At 35.8% G+C, this 12,533-nt stretch overlaps 1 protein-coding gene across 1 annotated transcript in view; it reads right to left on the reverse strand.

Annotated features, from left to right (window-relative positions):
• The window catches only part of tinc (transmembrane protein tincar), an 85,383-nt gene that overhangs the window by 13,199 nt on the left and 59,651 nt on the right, over positions 1–12,533 (reverse strand). Inside the window, exons 4-5 of the mRNA XM_073960764.1 lie at positions 8,307–8,541; positions 413–2,494 (exon numbers count right to left, since the gene is read on the reverse strand). Coding sequence (XP_073816865.1) covers positions 413–2,494; positions 8,307–8,541 — 2,317 coding nt within the window. The remainder of the gene's footprint in view (positions 1–412; positions 2,495–8,306; positions 8,542–12,533) is intronic.

Genomic DNA, 12,533 nt, shown 5'->3' on the forward strand with positions numbered 1-12,533 from the left:
TTTTTCCTTGACGTACGAACATACACTCATGCATACAAGTGTATGCATGTACATGAAAGGCTACAGAATTGAGTGAAATAAAATATCAACAAATGAAAAGTGTATAAAATATATAGATTGTTTCAATCGAATGACAATGTGATTACAATCAAGCTTTTCAGGTCAGTCACATAAAATGGTGCACCTACATAAGGCATATCATGTAAGAACAAACTATCCTAGCACAATTCTTGAAACTCTACCATTTGTTATGGAGCCTGCATAAATATATTTTACGAACAATATCTCTATTTTCATTCGAAATATTGGAAGTAATGAAGTAGGCATTATAATTCTCTACCATGTTTAACTTATTCATTCTTTCATCGATTGGCTCTAAAAGATAATTACAAAAAATACACGTTCAACTTACCCGCCATAAATGTAGGACAATGTAAATTATGTCGATAGGTTGCACTTAAATCATTGAGTAATGGTGCCTTCACCACCGACAGTGCCAATACATAACACAACGATGCACAGTGGGCAAAATATATCCACGACTGACTCGACTTCAAGGTGATAATAGAACGATCTCGCATTTTGGCAGCCAGACGTCCGTGTCCATACAAATACATTATCATGGATGAGGACAACATTAAAATTGTCGATAACAGGAACAGGGCTAATGTAACTGTGGCATTAAGTATCAATCCAGGATTTTGAATTGGTTGAGCTTCACTGTAAATTTGCAGTTTGAAAAGATTCGATATACCGACAAAACTAAAAATGATATCACAAGCGGTAGCTATCATCTGGACACTGAACACAGTGGCAAATGATTTGGCTGTATTCCAGAACACAGCCGGATAACGGACACACCACACCAATAGGGCAAATAGTAGATTTACAAATTCAGCACTCGGTGGTTGGGTAAAAATATTCACATCAATGGGTTTTTCGATGCCGAAGAATAACTGCAACATTCCGGCAAATCCATCCAACCTCACATTGCCATTGCTTGCGGAAAGTTCAACATCGGTGCTGGGGGTGGACGAATCCATGGTTGTCATCTCAACAAGATATTCGCTGGAATCGTTAAAATTTAAATCTCCCACTAAATATTCCGGTTCTATTTCGACTTGCCTTTCTTCGGGCAGCAAAAGTTCACGCTTGTGCCTTTTATGGGATTTACTTTTTATTTCAATAATTTTCGAATTGCTTGACACCGGTGTGGATGGTACAATTTCTGGTAGTTTCTCAGGTTTTACGATATGTATGTTACTGTCACGTGTTGTGGTGCTGATGGTGGTTGACGATTTGGGATATATGGCGGCCCTGGCTCGACCAATATCCAGTTCCTCAAATGAAGACGGTCTATGTTCATAGATACGAGGGTATTCAAATTCGTCGAAGCGATTCGCCTTTAGAGGTATATCTTCCAGACCCTCTGGCATATTGCCAAAGGTCATTTCACCCGAACGTCTGCCACTGTGATTGTGACCACGACGAAGTGATGAGGACGAATTGGAAATTTTCCTTTGACGGTGATGGCTATTGTGCCTGCGCGATGACTTGCCACTGTGGGAGTTGTGATGATGTTGGTGATGTTGGTGTTTTGTTGGCACCAAAGCAATTCGCTGAATTTCAGTGGAAGTTGGAGGCGCTGTTTGTGTTGCAGTGCTTGAGGAAGGCTCTACATTAACAATGGTAGATATTTCCTCAGGCCACATTGGCATTGTGGAGGTTGTATCATCAAAAACAGCAATATTGTTATTTTTAATGGTTAATTTATTTTTGCTGCTTTTTGTAGTTGTAGTGGTCTGGGATATTGGAATTTTAGTTGTCCTAGAAGGAATTGTTGTCGAAGTTGTTGTTATTATTAATGTGGTGGTACTGGGTGTTTGTGTTGTTGTGGTTGTGGTTGTTGTAGCTGGTGTGGTAGTGGATGATGTTGTTGTTGTTGCTGAAGTAGTCGTCGTCGTGGGTTTTCTTATATCATCCTCCATTCTTATCCAGTCATTTTCCTTTGTCTGCCTATTACCTTCACTTTGTCGAATGTCATTCTCTGTTGTTTGTTGCTTTCCTGGTGATTTCCTTGTGGCTGCTGTACCTTTTGTTGTTATTGCCATTTTAGCATCGTCTTCTGTTTTACCTTGGAATTTGCCATACTTTGTGCTTTGATTTTCGACAGCTTCAATTAAATCCGGCAATTCGAGGAATCTGCTTTTGCCAACTGCTGGTAATATGACATTCTTTCGTTTATTGCCGCCATACTGGTGTCGTTGGTTGGTATCCCACAAACTATTGACATTTCCACCACCACCGCCACCAGTAATGGTGCTACCACCTCCACCTTCATCACTGAAAATCGTATCATTTAAGTATTCATCATCTTCTTGCGATTCATAAGTACGAGTTTCGTTTTGATAAGGCGAAGCCGCCATTACCGACATTACAACGAGATGTCGACGGTTGACACTCATGAAATCCAATTCAGTTTGCCAAATAGTTTCTGGAAGAAAGGAAAACACGGGAGGGTATATAGGGAATTATTAGAGGGTAAAATTATATAAGAAAATATGAGAGTATCTATATAGAAATTATTCTGCACATCTACTGTAAAGACCTGGGTACATAAGCTGATCGGTTTTCTTGCTTAATTCATTTCTGGTAAAAGACTAAAGACCAAGATCGACCTAATTGAAATGTGGTTCTGACATTTCTTTATTCATTCACCAGAAATGAATTAAGTAAGAAAGCCGAGCGGCTTATGTACCCAGGTTTTAAAACTTTATAAATTTAAAAATATGTTAAAAAGAGCCAGCAGAGAAAGAAGTTCGAAACACAATATACCACGATTTTTTTTTTTTAAATATATAAAATTTTTTATAATCGAATATATTCGTATATGCTATGCGAAAACGAGGGTATATATTTTAAATATTCAGCAACACACTAAGACCCCAAAATTCGTGATGTGCTTTTATATCCGGGCTATACCATCTTTAGCTGGATTTCAACATCTAGACGAACTACAAACATTAGAAAAAATTTCAAAGCGATGGTTGGAATCGGCAAAGCAAATCATTGTCACGTCAAGCTGTACTTGGCAGATATTTGCAATCCACATAATACCGATATCTGGTGACTATAGCCTCAGTTTACAACAAACACAATTTGTATTTCGCAATCCATTTCGCGAGCCAAAGGATGGCACGAAAAATATCCCCATTGTAACTGTCTGTTATTAAAACTGTAATGATCTACCATGTATGTGTGAGTGTGTTGTTTTGGTAAACACTCACAGAGTAACTTCAATACAAATGCAAAATCCAATATAAATTTCAACAGCCATAGATTGCAGCAGCTTATCTACAAATCATGAAATATGGATCCGTATTAATAACGCATTGTTCCCAACATTCTGTGGCAAAAACTACATTTTCCGTTTATCTTTGTTTTATTCTTCAAAATGAAATTACTGCGGACATGAACACACAACATATTTATATTCGAATGCTCAGACATACAGACAATATGTTATGTATGTACATACATATAAGTGGGTGTTTACAACATATTATAGAATAATTTGCATAAGGAATGTGTTTTCCTTAACCTACATAGCGCCATAATTTTTGTTTGAGAAATCTTTATATTTTATTTTGAAAATTATTTTTTTTATAATTATTTAACTATTTCAAAAATAACCTCTTCTCCTTATTTTATACGGGTTTTCTCGGAATCATTCTTTTAAACCGATTAACCGATCATTCCATAAAATAATAAAGACTGCTAAACCAGTCTCTTTATATAGTGGTTTTAGCTTTGGTCGCTCGTTCAGAAACCCGCAAATTCCTATCCCAAGAATTAGGAAAAACGTATTTAGAAGATCATTTTTAGTACGAATAGCTCGAAGCTGGAATCGTTTACCGTCAGAGTTACGGGTTTTCTCTCATTCTAACAATCTTTTTAAGTTAAAACTTCTCCAGTTCTTTTGTGGCCAAACTAGCCGGGCTAGGCACTTTGATTTTTATGACTACTGCTGACTAGGACTTATTATTTGATTAATAAATTCTTTCTCAAATTTTATGGTTGGGGAACCATATTTACTCATATTTACTTATATTCTTTGATGTTTAATTTTATTATCTTACTCTTTTATTTTATTATCTTACTCAGTTGAATTATACTTTGTAATGTTTTTGGCCTTGATGGCTTGTATTACAAAATGAATTAAATAAATAAATAAATAAATAAATAAAGCTACCTACCATACATTTTGAGAAATTAATTCCATATTTCAAAACCAGTAAGGAAAGGATCAAAGTCGGGCGGGGCCGACTATATGATACCTTACACCACTGTGAATATGTAAAATATATATGGGAGCTATATCCAAATCTAAACCGATTTCGATATAATTTGGCACACTTATTTCTAGACCGAATTCTGTCACACATTCCAAATTTCATCAAAATCGGACGTATATAGCGTGTTTGGTGCAGCAAATACGTCAAATCGGCCGAAAATATATATGGGAGCTATATGCAAATCTGAACCGATTTTCACGAAAAGCAATAGCGTTCTTCCTAATGCTAAAAAAATAGTAGTCCCAAGTTTTCAGCTGAGTCGGAAAAAATGCGACCTGTACGTTGCGAACAAAAATACATGGACAGACGGACAGACATGGATAAATCGACTCAGAGAGTTATTAAAGGTATATCCCCAAAGGAACTATGGGTCTATTTCGTTTCCTTTTGTATGTTACATACACATGCACAAAGACATAATACCTCTTACCACAGTGTGGTGTAGGGTATAAATACAACATGTATCAGAAGAAGGTTCGATTACAGGATATTGGTCGTAGTTATGAATAACAATTAATTAGCTTCACCTCAATACATATTAGCTCCGCCTGGTTACCCGATGTTTCGTAACAATTGTTACTAGATGTTGTCTGGTAATACAAAATTTCGGATTATTTTCTACAAATCTTCAATGAGAACTACCTTGTGTTAACTGGACAAATTTATTTCAGCAAACTTTGTTTTTTTTTACCTGGTCCCCCAATTTATCTGATGTACGTATGTATGTATATTATTGGAAGTGACATTCACAGAAAGAGAGTTTATTTGACTTTGTTGTGTTGTTTGTATGAATATGAATGAGATTAGCGGTCGATTTCGTGGTATTATTATCGCATAAATGTTAAAGGAATAGCAATTCCAGAATATTGCCAAGGCAACTGCTGTGTTGCCCCTTCACGATGCTCAGTTATGTTCGTAGCAAGCCTTTTGATTTTAGTACGTAATTTGTAAACAATGTAAATACATACATATACACAATATAACTTGAAAATCTCTTTGATGAATACCAACAGACGTCTTTCACTCACACATACATACATATATATAATGACAAAAGACATAATCATTTTAAAAGTAGCAGCAACAACAACAGAACAGTTTCCATGATTGCGCCAATAAAAATGCGCCATAATATATTTGAAAGGATTTCGTTTCCTAGGCAATGTTGGATTAGTTCAATGGGAGAATGAGAAGTCGAATCGTTTACACATTGTTTGGAAAATTCACGGTTTTAAGCAAATGAAGTGGTCTGGGAAAATAATCCCACCCTCCATTTAGCAAATTCATTCGCAAATGTGGTAAAAATTTAAATTTGTGTGAACTTTTAGTTTTCTGGAAAAATCAAAATGATCAACATATATACTAGCTTATACATATACATATGTATGTATGTATGTATGTATACCTAGATCATACACAGTTAACCAGTGATAATTGATTATTTACTTAAGTATGTTCGTTATTTGTAACAAAATAAGGGAACGGGAAATATTGGAAATGTGTTGGTATTATAACGAAAATATAAACAAGTAAAAAAAAAGAATAAGTCGGCTTTGCAGACAGACCGATGAAGATGGACCATTCTTTGAACTTGATCTCAGTTTGTACAAAATATTACCAGACCCAAATTTTACACCAAATCAGTTGATCTGTTCGAGAGTTATCGTGTGATCCAGCCAGCCGGACAGACGGACTGACATGGCTACATTGACCCCAAATTGTCTGAAACGTATTTCGTCTAAACATACTTTGGGTCTAAAACCAATATTTCTATGAGGCACATTTTCATCGTATGGAAATGTATACCTGATTTTTTTGTTACTGATTATGGCTACCGACCATGTACATACACCATAGTAAATTTCATCAATGGAAGAATGACGAGTTCTCCTGTACTTTAGTAAAACTGTTGAACTATTGTCAGGGAGCTATCCGAACTTCATGTACATTTTAAAACATTTTTCCGATTTACAAAGTTTCTGCCAAATCGTATCGTATCGTATTTTCGTGCTCATCAGTCATTTGGATTGATTTGGCCCTGACTATTCGGGCTGATCGGACTACAATTGTGTCCTCTAGAATGACTGCGATCGTTTCATATCTTCGAGATAAAATATCAGTATACTAAAAGTGGGTCTCAGATCATTATTTCGAGGTGTTGCAAAAATTTCGAAAAAAATTATATTATAAAACACTTTCACTACCTTGCGGTGTTCAGTTAGGTCGTTGTACGGGGTACGGCTAATTAAAACATTATTAATTTTTTCCGCATGGTTTTTATTCATTCATGTTAACTGAGTCGACTTCGAAAATAATTTATGCAGTTTTTTTAATTATTGATGGAAATACTAGACATTCTTCCAGAGCTCCGAATACTCGCTCTAATTCGCTCTAATTCCACTTGCGCGTGAAACTCTTCTTGAATTCGAGCCATGTGAGGAGGGCAAAATGCCCCCTTCCCCCACCCAAACAAAAACTTACCCCACTCTCAAATAAACTTGCCCCACCTCCACCAAAAAAATTGCACCCAAAAAAACTTACCACCTCCCCCCAAATTTTAACTCGCGAGTAAATCGGAGCTCTGCATTCTTCCCTTTAACACAAAATAAAAAACAAATTGGCGATTTCATCCGACTTTTTTGCATTTATTACTCAAATTGACGAGTTTTTTATTAAATCCGGAAGCAGTTTTTCTCCATCAGCTCCTTTTATAATCTTAGTCTTTAGACTAACGAGTGTATATTGACTTTTATACGGGCAAAATGCGCCTCATCGAAATAATGGTTTTAGACCCCAAGTATATTTGGACGAACAATTTAGAGTCGATTTAGCAATGTCCATCCGTCTGGCTGGCTGGAGGGCACTATAATTCTCGAACGGTCCAAAATTTTGTCTTTGTAATATTTTTTCCAAATTGAGTTTAATTTCGATGATGACCACTATCGGTACCTCCCACGCAAAAGTTAGAAAATGTAACTAAAATGGTACGCGCTCTATCTGTTGAACAGAGCAAGCATCGAAACTTCAGATCTCCTAATATTTTGTCCAAATGGGTCTGTTCGAAGATTCTTTGGAAGATTATACCGATATACGGAACTCTCGCATGATAACTCTCGAGCGGATGAACCAATTTGGTCCAAAATTTGGCAAAATATTACTTATTTTGTTCAAACTTAGTTTAAGTTTGAAAATGTATGGCCCACAAAAGTTCGAAAATGTTCGGAAAATGTGCGTACGATAACTCTCAAGGGTACCAACCGATTACTTTTCATATCGTAATATCTCTACGGCACATATAAGTTCACTGCTTCGAGTACTTCTAACACAAAATTTGGGAAAATTGCAGTTTAGATTTCATTCGATTCAAAAGTCTTGGTGACCTGCGTTATTTATAAAAATTCAATCAAATATTTTTGAATGGCTTCGGTGTTACCGGTGTTCGGTGTTTTATCGATTCAAAAGTTGTTAAAATTTCTTTAGTTTTTGTAACAACAAATTTTGTAACAAACAAAGAAATGAAAATTTTGTAAAATAAACAACGAGTTATGTTGTTAAAAAGTCACTGAAAAGGCCCACTGGGTAGTCGAGATCTACAAAACCGTCTTCCAAAAATTTTTGAGTTTTCGGGTTTGAAAAGAATTTTTCACGACATTGTGCAATGTGCATTAAGCTTTTAAAATTTCCGTTAGGAGGAAACAACGACAACAACTCGTTTTTGTATTCCATTAAATATAACACATTTCATTGGAAGCCATCAGCCTAGGCCTTTTCTTTTGAAATGGAATATCGCATTAATATGCCGCATGATTTCAATTTCAAAATTCCATCGTATTGCTCTTTCATGCCATGTCCTTTTCATATAAAATTCTTGCTTTTTTCTCCCTCCCTACGTCTCACTTCACATGTGAACACATTAGATTTTAGATAAATATGAATGCATGATTCAATTACCTCTTGGCAAGAGTCCATTTTCAATTATCCGAGCCTCCAGCAGCAATCGCGGCAGCAGCAGACACATGGCAATTACAATGTGCACAAAAGCCGCTGTTGGTCCTCCGTGCGTCCACAGGGCTCGCAAAGTACCACCTCGTGATTCTTCCTCAAGACCATCATGAGGAGCCATCGAGCAACGGTGTTCCTTAATGCTGGTCGCCAATTTGATTCCGTCATTGGCCATATTGCCAACCTGTAAAATAGACAACAAAGACAAAAAGGCTATTAATGAAATTTCCATTCAAAGCAATAAACTCATATTGCTCTGGAATCCATGTATGCCCTGCACTCTTCAATGGCAGCCATTAAGTGCATTTAAATACATCGAGGAAGTTGGAAACTATAGATTGTTCACTGAGACACTTAAATGTCACAAGTGTGTTTATGTGCCGATGAATTGTGTTGCCAACATCAGATTGGAAAACGGTCACTCAAGCCGCTTTATATCGAATCATCCTGCTCATGTTTGATTTATTGTAAATATTAAATGGAATTTTCCATATGTAAGTAAAAATTTCAAATAACATTTGATCTAACATCCAAACACCCACAACTACAAATGTTGCTAAAAATACAAATTTCACACACACAAACATACCGAAAGAGTATTTAGTTTTTAAATTAAATGTTTGTCACGAGTGAAAGGTCTTTTTGTTATGGATGCGGAGGAGGTTGAAGTTATGCTGATTTTGAAATGAATGAACCTTAAGTACATTATCGGTATGTGAATGAGCTTCAGCCAGTGTGATCATTGATTGTGGTTGTGAGGATATGTTGAAACATGTATACAGTTGCGAAAACAATAATAGCACCACCGTGAACAATTTGTTTGCCACTACAAAAACAATCAAGATTGTTGTTGTTTCCACTAATGTTGTTGTTAGGTGCATATCCTAAGGTGTCCCCTTTTATAAAAAAGTAAAGTTTATATTCACATTATTATAAATATTTGTTTTTGGCAGCTTTAACCAAAAACTATCAAAAAAGAGGCGAAAAAAATAATAGCACCACTTACATTTTCTATAGGAAATATTTTACTTTTGGGACATCTTCTTGCATTTAAACACTTGTTTGACTTATTGAACATTAATTTCCATTTTTTGGCATTCAACCTTTAAGAAAAATACGATGTTTTAAATTAAAATAGGTCCTAAAATGGCCTACAGTGCAGAGCAGTCCAAAATAATGAACAAGACCTCTGTTGATAGCAAAGTTTTGCAGATAAGTTGGCAGATTTGTTTGAAAATCTAAGAAAATGATTCATCACGCTATTAACTGTAAAGAAAATGCGTAAAGTAGTGGAATTAATTGATACCTGACGCAACATCAGGTCAACATTTCTATCAGAAATGTAAAAAGGCTATAAAGGCTATAAAAGGACCATATAGTATCGGACACAGTACAAAAAGTTCGCAAATATCTCAGAGAACATGATTTAAAAGCACACAGTTCCTGGAAACGCCATAGTTTTAACGGGTTACACGATACAGAGCCGAATAATAGTCACAATAAAATTTTACATTTGCAAGACCAACTGTGGGGGCAATATTTTATGTAGTTGTGGTTCTAAATATTTATGTTTGGTGGAAAATAAATTAATTTCTCAGTTACATGTTCTCAAAAAACTCTGAATAGAACCAAGAATATATATCAAAAACCATTATGAAAGGATTGTTAAACCGTAATAGTATAGAGCTGATTTTGTCGTTAGAGACTAAGCCCTATACATGGCAAGAAAACTGTAAAGAATTAACTTAATATCGTTGAAATCCTAGAAAATATGACTTTATTTGATTAAGAAAATAAGGTGGCACTTGTTTGGTCCTTCCAAAAGGATATGAACAATAATAAACTGGGATATAACCTGGAAGAAAGTCAAAGAAATTGTATTTAAGAAGTTCTTTGGCCATTCTCTAGGGTTGTGCGTTGTCCCTATACTGTGACAAATCAACAAAGTGTTAGCTAAGGTCAATAAGGCAAATACAGCATCAAAACCAAAGATCAGAAAATCATTTTGGATAGTTATTTAGAGGTCCTTTGAGAATAATCCTGAGAACAATACCAGAATCCGCTTGTTCGATACCAAGCCTATCCCGAGGCGTTACTATCGAATTCAACTGAACAATAAATCAGTAGGCACTTGTTTCTCTTGATGTACTACAATTCTTGAGCAATAAAGTAAAAGCATTTTTCCAATTTCTATCATTTTAAACAAATTTTCAATGGTGGTGCTATTATTTTTTTCGCCTACTTTTTGGAGTTTATGTTAAATCTGGTTTATTTTTTTAAAAAGTGTTGACAATAATTGCGATTGTTGTTACTTTTATATTCATTAGAGTCGTTTTGTTCTAAAATCGCATGAAACGGTCAGCAAAATTTGCACATGAAAATAAAAATGCCTCAAAACTATTTTTTTACGAGGTGGTGCTATTATTTTTTTCGCAGCTGTATATGTGTATTTGTATGCAAAAGCGTATGGGGGAGCGGGCTACATTAGAGTCCTTCATGAATTTGGTGGAAAAATATTTTTTCAGCCATTTATAAGGAAACAAATATTGTATTGTTTGAGGTTATCTTCGAAACGTCCTGTGGACCAACCTGCTTTGATGGTGAATATCGGCCACACACAGACATCGACATGGTGAAATGTATCCAGTTGAAACGATTAGGTTGTATGTTATATGGGATTGAATGATTGAGTAAAATATAACATCAATAATATCGTAATATTTTGTCAAAACTTAGTTTAAGCTCGAAAATGGGTCATATCGGTTTTTTCTTTGAATTCTCGAAAACAGGAATTGAGTATTAACCAGGTCTCTTTCGAAGCCATATATCAAAACACAGAGAAGGAAACTTCTCAACAAGGAGTACTTATCCAGGTTCCCTTAAGAAGGTCAAGAAGATCGATACCTATTCACAATACAGATATAAAGGCAAAAATTGGTTTAAACCCTAAACAACGCGTCTTATCACGCTATGGGTCACTTTTTACTAAATTTTGTGGTAGACTCTGGCCCAAGCGAGCTTCCCTAGTAACCGTAGGGAAGTTGTGTTGTTACAGTGGCGCCCGAGCAGGGACCAGAGAGACCTGTTAAGATTGTTTGCTAGTTTGACTGATGGGAACGACAATGACAGAAATGTTGCATTTCTCTTATGGGAGACGTGAGGAATTTGATAGTACAACATTTGTCCAGTTTTTGAATCTAAAGATTCTAGCTTCAATCTACCGCTGGGTAAAGTAACTGAAGAAAGTGTTTGCATTTTAAAGTCACTCTAATATTCTTTACTGTTTGGTAAAAAAATAGGTGTTGAACAGATACATCACCCTGACATGATGGCCAGTTATCAGACACACTGCTGAAAATAAAAACAAAAACTCACAAACACACACCCAACATACATTTCGTCATACATATGTATGTATAGGCATATATCCTTTTGTGATGTTTGAATTTTAAAATGAACGCCTGTAGTTTATTTAAACACATCGACACATACACAATAACTACATATACATACGAGTTTTTGTGAGTGTGTGACTCCAGGATAATGTCGCTGACAGTGGCTGGAATGTTTGATGATTTCTATACATGTACATATGTACGTGTGTGTGTGGGTCTTTGTCTGTGATCTCTGAGGTGGTTATTTGCCAAATGAATTTGAGTGCTTCAGCTTTTGCTTCATTCATATTGCATCTCGGTATATACATATGTATATATATATGTATATTTTTTATGTGTGTAGACTGTTATAACACTTGCTGTTAGGGTTCACTTGCTGCTTGTTTCACCGAACACAAAAAAACATTTCGCTGAACACACAAACTCGTGTGCTCATATGGTGGTCCTGTCTGTGCACATCCTTGTTCATATTGAAGCTAGTGTTTGTTGTGTCGGTTAACCAGATTGCCATAATATTTGTTATCATCATTACACATTAATGCACACAAACATAAACACGGAGAGACCAAATGTTGAAAAACAGACACAATATTGGTTGGTCGGTCGGTTGTTTGGTCGGATGACTGACTGACTGCCGGGTTGCTTTTGTTTCATTCTCTCATCACAAACACAAAAGTGCACCGAACTGAAGTCATCTTCTACCAACCACTGCAATCAGTGAATATTGTTTCTCTTTTGTTCTGTTGATGATGAGCCTCGAAATGAAGGTCCAAGCTTGCAT

This window comes from Musca autumnalis, unplaced genomic scaffold, assembly GCF_047663935.1.
Source record: "Musca autumnalis isolate F117 unplaced genomic scaffold, ASM4766393v1 scaffold_1, whole genome shotgun sequence".
Taxonomy (NCBI): domain Eukaryota; kingdom Metazoa; phylum Arthropoda; class Insecta; order Diptera; family Muscidae; genus Musca; species Musca autumnalis.